Source organism: Pleurodeles waltl, chromosome 7, assembly GCF_031143425.1.
Source record: "Pleurodeles waltl isolate 20211129_DDA chromosome 7, aPleWal1.hap1.20221129, whole genome shotgun sequence".
Taxonomy (NCBI): domain Eukaryota; kingdom Metazoa; phylum Chordata; class Amphibia; order Caudata; family Salamandridae; genus Pleurodeles; species Pleurodeles waltl.
In genome coordinates, this window is record NC_090446.1 from 160,724,801 (window position 1) to 160,743,222 (window position 18,422).

The following is an 18,422-nucleotide window of genomic DNA, read 5'->3' on the forward strand; positions in this document are numbered from 1 at the left end:
TATCAATCATATTCCGTTGCCAAATTGCAGAATGTCCTCTGATCAGTCAATGCTGGGCCATCTCATTGAGCTCCCCTGATTAGCGCTTTCAAAATTATTTTTTATCAATTTATTCTACAGTAGGTTATGAACGGCGGACGGTTTTGGAATGAGCCTTCTTATATGCAAACGTCAAAATGTTTTGCTTTGAGTTTATCATAGCTGAAGCCACAAAACTAATGATGGCAATGAAAGTCTAAAAAGTTAGCTTGAGACAGTGTTTATAAATGTGTTCCCTTTGTTCCCTACTAAAACACATCCACTCCACAGAGCATTTAGGATTACGAAACTTGATCAAGACCATAGAGAAAAGCTCTTCTTGTTGAAGCTGCTACTTTCATATGGTGGGTTTTTGGTTTAGGCGCTAGGCATTAAGAAATAAGGAGCAACATATGAGCTTGGAAGTATCTGAAAGATTACAATCACCTTACTTTAAATTCAGATTTGGTTATGCAGCTAGTTGTTATTCTTCCACATGATAACCTTACATAGATATCTTTAATAATTTGTTGTATATTCTGTCTAGGGCCCTAGTAGCTTGTGACTGCTTTTGCTCCTCAATAATCCACCTGTATAATTAGCATTCATCTGTCACAATGCTTCCATTAACGTGGTTTTAAAGACCTCTTGGATTATCCTTATTTCCATCTTTAAAAAAATAAATAAAAAAAAACTGGATTTCCAATGGAAATCTTGATGAATAACCGTCTTTTGGATTGAGTCTGTTGAGCTTCTGAGGTGAGGGATGCTAGCAGGAGTTGCAGCACTATCCTTGTCCACAAGTAGGTCACTAAGGAGTGTTTTAATCCTACGTAATTTGTGGGACCCAGTGGCCTGATTACGTGGGAAGGAAGATCGAATATCGGTTATGGTGGGGTTGACCCAGTTTAAATGTTATTGATGAGATTGAATTCAAAGGAGGTGTAACATTTAAAAAAAAAAGTTCAGATGTAAGCCTGTATGCAAAGCATGTATAAATACAAATTACATTATTAATAAAATCCCGTTGTTGCCTTGCAAAAATGTGTACATGATCAAAGCTACACCCTTGATATTGCCAGTGTGTTATCTGTCAAGGAAACGTCAAGGCAAGAGACATGCACCCTCTATTTACAGACATAGAGGAATAAACTGTAAATGATAAAAAAATACACAACTTTATATGCTGGAGAAACTTAAGATGGCTTTGGGAATCTGAGACATCATAGAGTGACAGTCTTTTCTTGGATGTAAACAAACCTGAATGTGATAATAAACAGCCTATAAATTATTGTGCATCAGTCCTTTTAGAAATTGTTATTGACTACCTATATTTGGTGCTTCTCTCCTCTGAGAGAATAATGCATTTCGTGCAGAGTTTTTTTGATGCAGTTTAGATGGTCTCTGGTTCCTGCAATAATTTGATCTGTTCAATTTAAAACTCTGAGATCCATGTGTGATGCTGTGTTCAACATTCATTGTATAATGAGGAGCCTCGTTAATTGCATGTTCTGCGGCTTTTGTCTTGTAGCTGATTACCACAGCAACGGCTACACAGTGACCAATGGCTGGAAGATCCACAACACTGCCAAAAACAAATGGTTTGTCTGCATGGCCAAGACAGCGGAGGAGAAACAAAAATGGCTGGATGCTGTTTTGAAGGAACGGGAGCAAAGGGAGAGTAAGTTACTTTTTACCTGTGGAAATGAAATGACAAAGATAGAAATAATTGCCTCCGTCCGAATAACAAATCTAAAGGAAAATAAATTAGGTCAGCTATTGTTTACCTTCATGCCTTGGACAACGTGCTTCGGTGTATGAAAAACACCTCCTTTGATGAACACATTTCAATAATTTACCTTCATTTTGCCTAGCGGGGTTTCAGTTACTATAGGCTAAACCAAACAGTCTACTAAAAGAAGCAAACTGTGAATTAGAATTTAGGAAGTTGTTGATTTTCCTTGTCAAGTTATAGGAAAAGAATTTTGATAGCAGACATCTAATCTTGGTTATTACAAGGCATTGATATTAAAGCCCTGTACAGCTTTTACAGCATAGTTTTATTGGATTACACCAGAACCAACTTTGCTGTATTAATATGTTCTGTACTGTATGTTTGTTTACTCTTTGACAGGTTTATTTCCACACTTTCCTTTTGTATGATTTCCCCTCTTTGAAGAGGGCCTTCAATCCCATGACTGGATGGATCAACTATGTCAACTGTGTGTCTCTGTTTGCTCTATGATGTTCTGACTTTCTTGGGGTACTCTCCAAATAGACTCCCAATTGACTGAAAGGTTTTTGATTCATGCAAGTGGGTGGTACATTCTATTATTCTTCTTTGACCAACTGTCCAGTAAGGAGTAAGCTGCCTGAGCGGAGAAAAGACCTACCTGGATATATTTATAAGGTCCAAGAAATGCTTTGCCATTGAATACACAATCTGTAGTTCTTAATTTGTTGTTAAGTACTGGCTTTGGAGGGCTGATGTATGTTGTTTGCTATCAAAACTGCTTACCTATTGGTTTGTGTTCAGAGTAACATAAGATGCTGAATGCTATGCTAGACATGGCTCAAAATCCAGAGCATCTCTTTCTACCGTCTGCTAACTATGAGGACATAATCCTGTTGAAGGCAAAAACGAATTTTAACTTTTAAAGTGGGGAATTATTTTGTTTTGAGTCCAGGCATTTCTCAGCTATAGATATGCGAGTTTCTGTAATTAATTTGATATGTCATGGGAAAGGAGTGGCCAAAGAATAATGTCTATACTGATCCTTATCCTAGCACTGTGGGTGTTGTGGACACAGATCCATCACCTCTAAAGGTGACCTCAAGACTTTGGATGCACTATGAAAGTGTTCCGATCATTTTTATGTAGGTTGTAATAATTGTAATTAATCACACATAAAAGTCTCTATCTTTATATTCTACTGGTTGTTTTGTATTTTTGAATTTTATTCTGTAAACTTAGCAACAATGTAGATTTCAACACCAAAATGCTCTTGACAACAACATCATCTTGCATTAACATATGTAGCAACATTACAGCAGCTATATTGAGTAAATTAATTGATTAACAGGTGTCTGCAGTGCTTTGATTTTGAAGGCAAAGTCTCAGCATCTGTGAGGGGATTTGGGGAAGGTCCACCCAGTGACTCTTGCAAGAACATTATCTTGTAACAGATGGACCAATTGGCGTGCCCATTCTCCTTTGTAAAGCTACCCAATGGGTCAGGCACAGCTGTTTGTGGTGCCATAGGTGGCTCTAGTATAAATTAGCAGAAATTACATAATGTTATGATTAAGGTTCTTTGATATCTGTTGCTTCCAGATTACAAGATTTTGTGAGTCCCAGTTGTAATGATCAGTGACTCGAGCCTTGTGAGATACTTTGATGAAAAATCCCCTATTGTTTTTTAATCAAGCTGCTCGCTGGTCGATAATTGAAAGTCCCGGTGTGTCTTTTTCTTCCATCCATTTGAGGCATTTGATAATATACAGACAAGGCCGTTAAGCCAAGTTTCATTACAACGTGTGAAAAGAAAATTGGTTGTCAGGTGAGGTTAGAAATATCTCACCCTAGTTAGGTATGTTTACCTGGATTCCTCAGAGAGCCCAAGATTTGCAACAAATGTATTTCTGATGGAGGTGGACGTGTTAAAATTTTCACATCAAGGTACCTCTGTTTTTGGTTTGAGGACGCGCTACTGTAGATTAGAGATGTGTGTCACAGGACAAATATTTGAAAGATGCGTTTGTAGACTGGCCGTTCTAAAATAGTAACATCTGACGAAAACACTCTTTCCCAATTAACTGCCCACAAACAGTTTTTGGGTCATTATATAGTTAGTTTTTAGTTATTATCCCGGATAGTTGTCATGTTTTCTATGTATGATCTGTATATTATAATTGAAGTCTTTATGGAGAATGAGAACGTCTACATTTACCACATTATACTTTAGTAGCATGCCATAAAAAAGGTCTTTGGTCAGTTAGAATTCTGTTTTCTTGGCTTTCTGGAAGTACTGCTCAGAAAAATAAAGCTTTTGAGCATAAGCACAAACAGTCAACTTACATCTCACTGCAGGCAACAGCAAGAATGTTTTCATCGCAGGCAGGAAAAATGAGATTTCAAATCGAAACTTTATATGAAATGTATTGTCAACCCAGTCCCAGCAGCAAATAATAGTTATAAAAACTACTAATCCCAAGAGGCTAAGTGTTTTGTCATGTGGTGCACCTCAGGCACAAAGAAATAAGCAATCTGAGTACCCTACTTTGTACATACCCATAGACTTTGATAACTGCACCAGCCAGCCAGTTAACCTAATAGGCTTGGCGATGAGAGATCATTATTGTGATTCTGTATATGTGGGATCTGAATATGGATGAAATACAGAAGCCTGTTGTGCTCTTCCTATTACATTACAATGCATCTTCTGGAACTTCACCTCCTCAAATTATTCCTCATCCCAAAATTACACAAGCATGTAGTATTCGTATCTCCTGAGACAGGCACCCGGCTTGCCTCCTTTCTTGATGCCGACATCAGTTGCATCCCATTGCAAGCTCAAAAGGGCTACACTTTACAGAGGTTGCGTCCGCTACTACACTCTTAGTTTTTTATTTATCTTTTTCTGACAAAATCTCCACGGTCCTCCCAGTGAGTCCACTAAACTTTTAAAAAATGATATGCCTTGGCCTCGTGCTAGGTGTAGGTGGGTGGTGTAAGCTACAGGCTTTTTCACTGGGGCAAGATGTTCTGCCAGCTGCTGGTTGGCAAGATTGCTGCAATCCTCTTCAGGCTGAAACGTTTCTGCTCTTTTCATAAACTGGAGCACTAGTCACGGATTGAAGCTGGTCCAATATGTCAAGGAACCACTTTAACAGAATTCATATAAAAAGAGCACAGTGATAAGAGTCATCCCACTCAGTGCTTCTTTTCCAACCCCCACCCCCTCAGGCATCTTGCCTGTGCTTCCAGGATCAACAGTAGCTACTTACTTTAATATGTTGTTCTGTGGATTGAAATCGGCCAGAAGTGTCCTAGTCCTAGTAATATCAACATGTATGTTTGCAGGGGAGGGGTGGCATGCACTTGAAACTGGCAGTGTCTGGAGTCTCTGTGATTTTCCCCAGTGCTGGGTCATGTAGTATTGAAGCCAGTGTTCGCTTGCTGTCAAGTTACACATTGTTCCAACGCTGACCTGCAGAAGTCGCCTTTAACTTTTGTGGCGCATGGTGCTGCATCCCTGTAGAGGTTGATTATCTTACTTTCAGGTTTCAGTCCCAGTATAAAGGGGATAGTGGTAGGAGACATGGTTGTGACATTTGTAGTGCAGCCACACCTGCATAATGTGTTGGCTGCCATCTAGAATAGGGAAAAACATCGCCGACCACTTATGCATAGAGATTAGATTTGAAATCATTGGTAAAAGAAAAAATGCTGTGTTGATAATTTAATGCACAGTGTTTCACAGTAGTTATTCTTCAATCCAAAGACTTCACTGATAACTGTGATAGCCTGTGTTTTGACATAGCTCACTACCTTGTCCTGCGTTCTAGACCTTTCTCAAACTACCATGTTCAGGTTTATTTTGAGACAATCATCACTCACCTTTTTGTGTGCTTCATGAGCCTGATGTTCCTCTGATATCCACCATTAGGTAATTGTTGGTATCATTTTCTACATTTGTTTGTTTTTCATTTATAGACATGTCATTAGAATGCTGGCTTTTCGGTGTGTTTTAACTGCCCCTAGTTTAGGTCTTTGTTCTATGCCTGTGTAAGAGTGTTCTTTAGTGCCACTACTCATTGTATTATGCAGGACAATTCCTTCCACAACATTGTTGGCCCTGTAACAATTCCCAGGTAAAAAAGTGCCAAGGAAGTCTACTTGTTTACTGTAGCCATAAGAATACCTGCTGTCTGTAGTGTGACTCAGGCCAGTAATCAGCAGCAGTACTACCAGGGTTTTAAAAGATCCTATCTCTGTCTGCATTCAATTAGCTTCACTTTTAACTGATTTGTTCATTATGTCTTACGATTGGGGTGGAATTAGCAGCTGTTAGTTTGATCACATCAATTTCCACCAAGGTACTTTGTAGACGTCTGGAGTAACAGTAAGGGTTCAGGCTTACACCCCTCCTGTACTGGGCGAATTGGATGGCTATTCTCCTTGCTATAAGAATCCAGAAAAAACACAACAAATGTCTAGTCCTCAGCGTTTTTAACTGCATGGAAAACGTCCATGTGGTTCCTCACATGGATATCCAATTCATAGGAGGGGTATTTAGGATAGGTCTAATGTAGTGTCCCTGCTGGAAGTTCTTGACCGTGAAACTTCAACAACACCTAAGGCATTTGTTGCAGTGGAACTGTACTCCTGCAAGAGAATAGTTAGGGATGCAGGCGTAACTGTCAGTATTTTGGGAAGAAAGATTGATGTTCTTTACTTTGTTCCCGCTCTGTGACATGAGTAGTCGTGTTCTCTTTTTGGTGACAGTGCTGATTTTGGGATTACTTATGCAAGATTTCATCTCTTTCCCAGGGAACTTTGCATTCCTCAATGTTGGATGGTATACTGTTCTCTTATTGATGCTAATACAGTTATTTCTTCAGATGTAGTAAGCACTGCACTGCTGGTTTGTGTTCCAGAGTCTGTGCCAGTGGGGCTTGCCTTGTGAGCTGTTAATTTAGGCTCTGCAAGGTACTGGTATCGTTGAATCTAGCTTTAAAAGTCTGTCAAGAGAAGTGTGGGGCCACACTGTGACGGCCTAGGTAGGAAAGGCATAAGCACATTTATTACTGTTTTTTTTTTAACCTTTTTTGGAGAGGTCCATTTTCTAGTAGTTGCACCGTTTCTCAATTACCACCTGAGGCTGTTCTTTTTTTAAAGCCTCTCGTAAGCAGATGCGGGTCCCATGAAAATAACGGATTCAGAACATTGGCTTCCATTTACCACTAACTAAAAAGGCAAGCATTTTCAGTGCAACGGGCCTCGCATTTGTCCGAGTTAGAGCTATTAGCGTTGTAAAGCAAAAAAAAAAAACGCAGCGCGATCGCGCTATGTTAAATGCAGTGTGATCGCGCTGCGTGGAAAATAAACAGGTACAGTAGTCCGGACTCCAGGCTGAAAACTTCGAGCCTCGTATGTTTTTGGTATTTTACCGGTGCTGTGTTGGTGGGCTAAACACCGGAAAAGGCATGATGTATGCATGCCTTTCACAAATGTAAGCAAGCTGATTTTAAAAGGCAAGCCCACCAACCAATGTAAGTGACTGACGTGGCATGGGCGTGGATTGAAGCCCAAAGAGAGATTACAGAATGGACGAAGCACTTTGTGCTTGCCCATAAAAAATGGCCCAGCCAAAAAGTAAAGAAATGCCACTTGAAGGTTTGATTTGATAATCAGATAGATAGATTACTGTTTTATCGCACCAGGTGCTGTGATGTTGAATAGCCGTTTTATTTTCTTACTACAGATGACGTCCGAGGTCGCAACTATACTGTAAAACGATACTAATTTTTAGGTTTTCCTACAATTGTTGCCTTCCTTGTGCTATAAGACAGAAATGATTGATTATATTGCACCCCTGCATTAAAATATTCAGCATTTAAATTACACTCTAAGGAAAACTTAATTTATATTTTTTGTTTGAATTATATATAATTTCAAAGAATGTTGGAAATACCTTCATCTGAGCCTCTAAAATAAAGTACACCATTTCTCATGTAGATTCAGACCTCTGGAGAAAGTGAATAATTCTCGCTGCTGTTACGTCTTGAACAAACTTTGGCTGACTGAGTAGAAATAGCTATTTAAATTTCTCTTGAAAGAAATCTGGTGACAGAAGGCAGGCCCCACCAAAAGTTCTCAGACACACGGAATGAATAGTTTTGTTTTTATTCGTTCATTGCAGAAAATAAGCTCTTAAACACATGCTGCCATGGACCTATCCAGCAGTAAGATGTCTTCATTCCCTCACGCCTCATTGCTTCCCGTGGCTACCTTAAAATTCACAAGCAGAGATGAAATTTGGTTTACAGTCACAGCAGCTATTTCTGTCCGAAGTGTTTCCTTTGAAACAGGAAGCCAAATGCCAAGATGTCTGGCTGTTTCTAGAGCTTCTCGGTGCCTTAAAAATATATCCTATTTGCAAGCTATTTTCCAAGTAACTACAGTGCAGAATCAATCCTCCATTAAATGTATTTTGTGGTTAATACCAGTCACAGCCTACATAGTTGTATATTCAGCGGCCCTCTATATGACGTATGAACGAAATGATATTCTATTGTGCCAGGTCATCCAATACATATCAAGCACAAAATCACAAATACTTGGATTTTCTGTGATTCAGGTGAACCTTTCTCTTGTTGAGTCCTTCACTAAGTGGATCTTTCAAATAATGTCAGGGGAGGTGTTTCCTTGCCTTGTGTGAAAACAAAATGCCTTCCGACTCTATATGTTGAAAGAAATTAAGACACCTTTTAGCAACGGTCGATTGTGCTGGTTTGCTCTGTGTTGAACCAATTACAAAGCACTCCATTAGAGATGGTAATCCTTTACCAGCCCAAATCACCACAGCCCATTAGCCAAGAGCCTTTCTTTTCTTTAACAAAGTAACCTTTAATACACAACAAATCATAATATTTTTTCAGGTGTTTCTTACAGACCACGAGCAAAGCTGTACTCCTTCTATCTGTGCTTGTGCTAAGGTTTGGCTACACAGCTACAAACCGAAAGTTAGGTGCAGTATGTGTTGCTCCTGTTTGAAAACCAGGAATGCGCAAATTTGCACACCGGTCTTTTTGTGAATGAAATTTGCTGTGTGACCTGTCTGCTCATATGTTGCACTTCAATTTTTCCATTTGTTGTGGGTGCGCAGAATTACCTGTCTAATTTGGCCTGCTAGTTAATACACAGTTTGCAATGCCTGTGGAGGTGAGGATGGTGTGCAGAGTAAAGCAGATACCAAACTTACATTTACATTACCAGGCAGGAAACATTTCTTAGAGAAGCCATTCTCATTTGAAAACACACTTAGGGAAGCAGCCGGGGGTCCTCTACACTACTGCGAGTTCTCCTTCAAGCATCTGATATGGGTCCCAAAGGGGAAGCTTTTCATGGAGACTCCTTGTCTGTTGAAAACCAGTTACCATTATCTGATCATTGATCTGTAATAGAAATGTAGATTTTCCTAGTAATTTATGACGGAAAGTCTTAATTTTAATTTTATTAAAGACACTGAGGCGAATATTATGCGTTCTTTTCTTACTTTAATTTAAACAGCAGCAGTCAAGAAACTACAACTCCCATGAGGGTTAGCTAATGTCTAGTGTGGTGTGAGGCAAGCTCACTTTGTCTGTGCGCCTTTACGTGATTTAACAGAGGATAATTTCCGTTTTCTGCTTTCCCCCCGCAGAATGGGTCATAGATTTGGACACCATGGACATGACAGAATTCTCAATGTTTTTTGACATTTTTTCCATAGATGCTTTCATGGCGTGTTTTACAGAGGACTGGATAAATTTATTCAAATCCTGTTTAAAGGATTCTTCCTCCTCCTCAGAGGCGGACCTTGAGGGAGAACTCCCTAATTCCATAATAAAACAGAAGTAATTGCGGGCAGAAATGCCTGAAAACAGCCCAGAGTATTTAACAAGGCACTCAGGAGAGGTTAAACAAAGGGTTAATAGGAGCAGCACGCTCCGTGTGTAGAGACTAGGCTCCTCCCCGAGGCGGGGATCTGGAGGAAAAACTAACCGAGGAGCGGGGCGGCACTGGTTAGAGGCAGCAATACGAACGCTGTCCTCTGGAGCCGGCGCCGCGTGGGGCCGAGTGAAGAAAACGGAGAGGATGCGTAAAGCCGCTTGAAATGGAGCTGCGGCGAACAACAGAGCCGGTGAGGTATTCCCTGACAGACGCGCGTCGGACTGAGACGCGCGCAGACAGGATTAGAAAAATAACTGCGCGGTAGAACGCTCGGCGGAGCGCGCGCATAGAACGGCCGATGCCGGCAGGAGGGGGGGGAGGTGGGAGAGAGATAGCGGAATAAAACCGGGTTAAAACCACCGCAAAGCGGTGAAGAAACAGTAAACAAGTTATCCCCCCGATATGGGAACAATAAAGAAACGTTAAAATAATAAATGCCTCAAATACAATATCTGAAGACTATTAAGGACATAGGAGACGAAAGGAGAGTACTTATCTTGACTTGCTCGTTCAAGAAAAGAGGGCTGCTTGCAGTCAAGGGTGCACTCTATGGTTTATGGCCCCTTCCTATTGGTCCAGTTCTGGTTATTGTTTTGCTCCCATTGGGAGTTGTAGTTTCTTGACTGCTGCTGTTTAAATTAAAGTAAGAAAAGAACGCATAATAGAGCCTCCGGTCTTGTCATAAAATTGTGGTTTCAGTTCGTTGATACCATCCCATCGCAGCTCTCAAATTGGTGGATGGCCCGTTCACGTGTCTTCTATTTGTGATTCATAATAGATCCCAAAAGCTATTTCACAGGTCAGAAACATTTTCCAACTCTTAAAAGGTCTTTAATAGTTTTTTTGTGTGTCTTGCATTCACAAACATTATTTTTTGCATCTCAGCTTTACCACCGATGCCACAAAACTTTTTCAGGTCAAGCCCTAAAACCCAGGAACTCTGTTCTTGCAGACTCCTACCCTCACCCACAACTTTCTTTCCAGAGAGTACGAGAGCTTCTTTCTTGGATTCTATTCTATTCTGTTCAGGCACGCTGTTAAAACCTCTAAGATGAGCTGTTATAGCACCAAAATGCATTCAATAGGACAGCTTTGTTGGTGTAAGAGTAATCTTTATGCCAAAGGCATTTCAGCCTTTTGCAGAGGAGTTTGGCATTCCTGAGAGGGCCATTATTCCACAGTGCTGTGGGATGGAGCAATGAGAATGAGAGTAAGAAACTGGTAATCTATCTAAGATAAAGACTCGCTTTGAGTATTAAGCTGATACTTCGTTCTTTCAGTAAAATCTGTGTCCACTGCTGATATCCACTCCTCCTTAATTATTGTGCTTCTTCTAACATATTGTTTAGCAGCACTTCCTCCGTTGGGGCGGAGGAGCGTTGCCCCCTCGCCAGCAGCAGAAGCTGCAAAACCTTCAACAAACGAAACAATAATAAACCATGTTTATTATTGTTTCGTTTGTTAAAGGGGAGGGGCCACGGGGTGACGAGCAGTGAGGGGAATGCATTGTGCAGTGTGTTTGGGCAGCTGTCTCGGGCCACCCAAACACACATGCGCAGGAGGCTCTCTCTAGTCCCTTAACACAGTTGCCAGGCTGGAGAGAGCATGCACAGGCTCACAGTCCGCCTGGGAGCGCCCTGGCTGGGCGCTCCCCGCCAATCCTGACACCGCTCTGGGCAGGGAGCATGTGCCTGCCTGCAGCGATGGGAGAAAGAGGAGCAGAGCGGCGAATCTGGTAAGTTTTTATTTTTTATTAAACTTTATCCCCTCCCACATTTACCCCCCTCGTGCCGCACCCGCCCTGCCCCTTGTGAGCAAAGCGAGCCGCAACTAATATTGTTGTGTTTTGTATTAAATGCATAGTTTTTGGTATGTTTCGACAATTTCAATATTGATAAACATGTATTCTGGGAGAAATATTGGAGATGCTGATGTGCATGCTCTTGACTTGGTACTAATGTTTTGTGTAAGAGAATACACTGCATTTGTTATGCTATTATGTTTACAGAAATGTGCATACTTCTGTATTGCCAATAGTATGGCCTATCTGTGCTTTCTTTGTATGTCTCTTGCAGAGCTGGCATGTGCAGGTCAGTAGAAAAATGTGCAGGCTGTGGGATACTCTGGAATGAACAAAGCAGTATTAGCATAGCCAAATTTATTAATTCCTTTAACCCTTTCAATGCGTCAGACGGCCGGGAGCTATCCGACATAATGGTGCTCACGCCTTGATCTGCAGAAAGCTTGTTAGTCACCAGGCAAAATGTTGTTATATTAGTGTAGTGCCCAGAATGAGCATGACAGTGCCACTACGAAAAAAATACAGTCTTTTTACATCCCCTCTACCCAATGCCCGCTGTCTAAAGCATCTCATCCCAATGGCAAGCTAAAGGAGATTTGACTGTTTTGGGTGTTGATTTCGCCTATGGACAAACAGAGCTTGGCTAGCTCCCAATATCGTAACACTTGCAGTGGTGAAGGGCTGCACTTTTTGGCTTGGGTAGGCCGCTACCTAGAAAAACTTCCAGACCCAGTCACTCCTAAAGCCATCTGGGAAAGTAAAGGGTGATGTGCTTCAAATGAACCCCACACCATTTTATTAACCACACTGCCGTGCAAACCTACAGCTTTGCCTGTAGTCACTCATTTTCCCTACATTTCTGTGATGGAAACTTACAGAATCTGGAGGAATCCACAAAATTCCTACCACCCAACATTCCCCTACCTGTGCTGATATAAACCTCTGTCCCACTTGTGTGGCTGGGCCTAGTGCCAGTGACCGGAACGGATCCATCCGAGGTTAATAGGAGTCTCCACACAAGCTCTCCCATTGACCTTGGTCTGATCCCTTCCTGATGTTAAGCTTCTTAATGCACATTTCAGAAAGAATAGTTGGAAACACATTAGCCAGTGTTAGAGGCCTTACAATTGTGGTTGTTACAAGCTTGAAATACATACATGCCGTATAATGTGACTCCACACGTCCAACCAACTATCTAGCTGATAAACTGAGGTTCTGTGATTTTGAGGAGCACATCTATAATAGGAATGTAATCTTCAAGCATGAATCTGGTCAAGAACGTTTGCTAATCCACCTTGAGACATGCCACCTGAGTACCCTAGGAAATGTATTATCAGTGCAATTCCAACCCTCTCCATTGACCCTCTGAACACAAAACAATGCTCTTATTTTCTATGAGTACCTTAAAATTGATGACTCGTTCCCCTCTGTCCCTGATACCTTGTGGCCAAGTTTGAGGTGAAGAAAAAAAAAACAGTAGCAACAGGACCTCAATTTTGGATGCATTCAGTCTCACTGGATTTCCATTCATACATGAGGAAATGTGGTTTGCACACAACGATTATATCCCAGCTCACAGGTCACCTCTCCAGTTAAAGATGAAGTGGATGTCTACGCATTCTTGAGAAATAGCAAGTGGATTGTATGATTGCCTCAAGAAGAGAATAAGGTTGAAAAATATTAAGCGTGATTATAATTATTTGTTGGTTTGGAGTCTATAATGCTACACAGGCTATGATCGGACAGAGACTCAAACCCACCCGATTGCAGATAAATTTCTACTGGTTCTCAATGAGAATCTTCCAATGTACCCAGTAGTAGACCCTCAAAGAAATCAAAAAGAATAAAAGTTGGAGATTAACGGTCACCTCATGTTGTTAGCTAGGCAGCCACTGTTCTATGGAATTTATGAAGCTCCCCCTGGTGACTGTGAAGGAGACTGGGTGTGTCAATTTAAGCCTGGAGTTATTTGTAACATGGTGATCCAGACTCTTTCAAGGAACATGACGTTTGGATAGGGGGCAGCAGGTACAAAGCTCCTTTTGTTTCACTGTTGGTTTCCTTATGAAAGAGTTCAAAATGTTTTGTTGGCCAATTGTAGGAAGTTATATATGTGGAATACAAATGTTTCTTGGTTGAAAGTGCTGAAGTATGCAAAGATCTTCTGCAGCAGGTTTCAACTGGTATACATAGGGCATTGATTTTATAAGCATTGGCAACACTTTGAGTAGACTTACTGATTGAACTAATGTTTTGAGACCTGAATGTGCTTCAGTGATAAGGGTAACAAACAGTTCAGTATATCGCTAGAAGTCACTGCACATTTTAGCAGTACGTGCCGAAGAAGTCCTATGATCATTTGAACATGTATTAAGACTAAGGTAATGTGATCTTCCAGTAAATTTTCAATAGCTTCCAGCCTAGCCAACTTAAATGGCATAAACATAGCTTAGTGATAAAAGCTTAAGGGGATCTGAAATTGTATGGTGTCCGCCAATATTACACTAGCTGAGGATTGCTGTTCAGTGTTGAGCTATACACCAGGCAGTTTGATTGGAGCAGGTAACATTCATGATTGTTGGGTGCTGGGGTGCAGTAACATCCACAAAGCGAGTCACATGTTGCACCTGATCTTACTCTCCACAGCATGGAATGCATCAACCAGCTGTTGCGATGAATACATAGGCGGGCCACTGTGTTGATCAGACTTAAAGTAACCAATGAGGTCTTTTGCTTTAGCCCTGTACATCACAGTGTATCGAACAAACCTTCAAAACTATGAAGGCACAGCCCAATTGTGTCTTTCACCAAATCTCTGCATGCACCTAACAACCAGAAGACACCAATCTGAAACTGCTTCTGTAGTACTGCCAATCCAACCTCATCGAAGTGCTTGAAGAAGTTTATAAGAAATTATCTCAAATGATGAGTGAAACCAACAAGTGGTTTAATTAACAACTGGCAGACTTAAATAACGGATGAGGTGCCTGTGGTTTCAGTAAATTATGTACAGCCAGTGAACATCAATATACCGGATTCCTTCATTGCTTGTGAGGCAAACACACTGGTGGAGAACGAGGTGTCCGATAAGTGTAGCACACAAACTAGTTTGTTTGATTGTTTTGTGTATCTTCTCTAATTTATTTGAAGGGTGAGTAGGAGAATATCGGGCCAAACATGTGGAAGGGTGAGCTGAGTCGCTCATCCCTTGCTGGGTCTTTAGCTCAGATTTATTTTGAGGAAATTGTGGGGTGATAGAATTGCCAAATCTTTCCATAACTCTGCTTGTGCTCTTGACACTTAAGATCAGACCCCAGGTTGATGCTGGCACGTCTGTTCTTATGAAGTTCCTGTCTCCTCCTGTCTATCACACACACTAGGGAATGTCTGCTTTCTGTAGTCCAACATAAAATTATATATATGGTTTATTAAAGATGCCAATGACCAACAGTTTTTAGTCACAAAGCTTACCTTGGAAGTGGTGAGGCAAATTTTTTTATATATATATATATATATATATATATATATATATATATATATATATATATATATATTCTCCACAAGTTGTCATACGCGGCACTCACAGGAATTTTGGAATTTCTTGTTTGTTTCAGCGATCGATTAACCCAAAACCAACGCATTTCAACCAACAAGGTCGTGATCAAGACCTTGTTGGTTGAAACGCGTTGGTGCTGGGTTAATCGATCGCTGAAATAAACAAGAAATTCCTGTGAGTGCCGCGTATGACTGTATGTCAACTTGTGGAGAATTTAATACAGGGAATTGGTCCTTCCCTGACGCGAGCACCGACATTTGAGCGCGCTTACAGGGGGCCATTTGGAGAAATATATATATATATATATATATATATATATATATATATATATATATATATATATATATATATATATATATATACACATACATACATATATATATAATCTATCAATCACATAATTGGGGCAGATCATTTGCAAATGTGGAAAAAGACAGAGCCTTGATTAAAAATGGACATGTTTTCATTTTTAAGATTTAAAAAAATGACCAGGATCAAGCTCCTGAGTCCGATCTAATTGAAAACATTGGTATCTCAGCAAGTGACTCTGATGCAGGCAACATTAACATAAAGGAAAGACTGTGAATGATTCTAGGCTTTTACGGTTCTAAAAATGTTTACTGCAGGTATTCAAGGAAAAGGTATTATTGCATGTACTTGTTTTGTTATTAAATCTTCTTGGACTGTAGCGGGTGTTTGATGATATTTTCCCAGTCTGCGAAACTTAATTGTGCTCCCCTGATGGATATCAATATGAGTGGCTTCCTGACCTGGCTGTGCTTGCCATCAGTCAGTCAATCAATCAGGGAATTTGTAAAGCGCACTAGTCACCAGTGAGGTTCTCAAGGCGCAGTGCCACTGAGACCTTAGTTATCCTACATTTCCTTCAACTTCCTTAAGTGTTAATCTTGATTAAGTGTTGATCTTAATTTGAAATCAGTTATCTTAATACAATTTCAGCCACAGCACTAGAACTCCGACAGTTATGTTGCCATATAAACCCAATTCAAAGGGGTTTGTCAGTTGAAGGAAGTAATAGGTGTTTCTTCTGAATGTTTCATTGTTTGTCAAAAGGTCAAGAGAAACATCAAAGAATGAAGGAAATCCCATCACAGGTGCTTTTTGAAGCTACAACTGAGGGAAGCTCTGAATATTATCCACCATGTACTCTTTAAGAATTAATGAGATAGATGCCTCCATTTGAGCCCCAGACATCACAAGAGCCAAAGAAGGAACTGTCACTCAAGTCAATGGATGTATTCTTGTCACTCAAGGAGGCCTCAAGCACTGTGATATAAGGATTTCTAGTATGATCACATCCACAGTACATGCACGGTAGGCAAAGCTTTTGCGATGGAAGGATTCCTAGTTAGATCACATTCCACAGAACATGCATGATTGGACAATCATATAACTAACCAACTTGGATCCTTGAGTGCTATTACATATTCTGTTTTCTTCAAAATTGTATTTGTTAGTTTGACAGTTTTGGTGAAGTATTAATCTCTGCAGGAATTCTAAAATGAATACTAGAGGTTTTACATAAGACAAAGCTGATTTTTAAATTATTTGCAGTGAGTCTGTTCTGTTACTGTTTTTAAGGACCCTGACTCCCTTCTAAAGCACACGGATCACCAGGCCTCCCACCTATAAGCTGAAGGTCCATTTAAGTGAAGCAGTCTGTCAGTGACTGAATACTGGTCACCCACCCTTTGTGAAAGCAGTTGGCCGTAGCAATCAGAGTGCCCTGGCTGTTAGTTTCCTTGCAGCTCTTGATGATAAATTCAATAATAGATCAAAAACCTTCAATGATAGCAAATCAGAGTCTGAATTCCATTCTGACAACATCGATATGGTGAACATTCATTCTGTAGTGGCTATAAATCTGCATATAATACATGACAAAACTCCCAATCTATTGGCTAAAGTATATGATATAGGACTTCATTGCATATTTTGATTTAAACAATATAAGATATGCAGAGAATGATATCTAGCAATCAGTCCTCTGTCTTTTGTTATGGCTGTAATTAATTTTGAGATAGCAATTTATCACTTCATCTAGAGTAAATAAGTAATGAATAAAACATGTATTCCTTATTTTCTGTTTAGTTGCCCCCTAACTAAAGGCAATTTTAAGTACAAACAATTCTAAGAAAAGCTTTGAAATATTGGGCTAGCTAAAGTAGCATGATTAACTCCTGGAAAATGTTGTGCATCCTTCGCCATTCTGAAAGTAACTGTAAGTAATTAAAACAGTCAATTTGCCGTCCCCAACTGAATGTCCTTTGTGTCCCAGAGGATACAGTAAAGAGACAATACACTGCAGTACAATAATGGACCGAAAATACAATAGTGTAAATGCCTCTGTGAATGCTCTTAGAACACTTACATCTCCAAGATAAGCTACAATCCATAGATAGTCTGAACAACATCAGTGTTTGTATGAATTTGATAAGAACCTTAAACTGCCCTTTGGGCTAATTTAAAGAATTTCACAATCACAATCCTGTTTGTAAGTAACATTAATTATACCCCTTAACACAGTTGAACTGAACTAATAACCATGATGCATGTATAAAATGTGCTAAAAAGATATTACATATTTTATTGAAGATTTAATTAAGTATCAACATAAACATATAGGGTGACCTTTTGTTACTTATGCAAGACCATATAATCTCTTTATTTGTTTTATTTCTGTGTATGTCTCATCAGGAGCACATCCATTTTAATATAGGAATGTACTTTAGACAGAAGCAGTTTTTTATATATATTTAAATAGATGTCTAGTTATGTGTAGATTTGCACTGTCGATGAAACTAAAGTACATGTTCCTTCTGCTAGTGAAGCAATATGATAAACTGTAGTTTTAATGACTCTAATCTATCGTTTGATTTAGTCAGTTGTTTTTTTAGATTTAGAGAGGGTTGATTTCTCTGGGGATATATATTCAAATCACTTTTCATTTTCAAACATTTTGCAAAGATAAAACATAGATACATGCCTTTTGGGACAGACCAAGACTGTGTAATGCTGAATGAGTGACTTCCGTTAGGAATCTGAAGGAAAGGACAAGTGAAAAAAAGGTTTTGGTGAAACCAAGAGAAATAATTGAAATACCAACTTTCAAGTAGAGAAAATAAACTAAAGAGCAATGTTTGACTTAGAATGTTTTAAACCTTGAAGACCAAGAAGAGAACAACAATATTTTACAAAGATGCACCATGTAAAGATTCTAGAAATGTGCTCTTGTGTGAGAGAATGGCTCTGCTTTAGTTTGCAAGGTTTTTTTATGGCTTAGTCGAGCGCGCCACAAAAATGTCAAC

At 39.9% G+C, this 18,422-nt stretch overlaps 1 protein-coding gene across 2 annotated transcripts in view; it reads left to right on the plus strand.

Moving 5' to 3' along the window:
* Positions 1-18,422, plus strand: part of PREX1 (phosphatidylinositol-3,4,5-trisphosphate dependent Rac exchange factor 1) — a 718,002-nt gene that overhangs the window by 424,320 nt on the left and 275,260 nt on the right. For both annotated transcript variants that reach the window (XM_069243446.1, XM_069243447.1), the window contains exon 10: positions 1,550-1,699. In XM_069243446.1, coding sequence (XP_069099547.1) covers positions 1,550-1,699 — 150 coding nt within the window. The remainder of the gene's footprint in view (positions 1-1,549; positions 1,700-18,422) is intronic.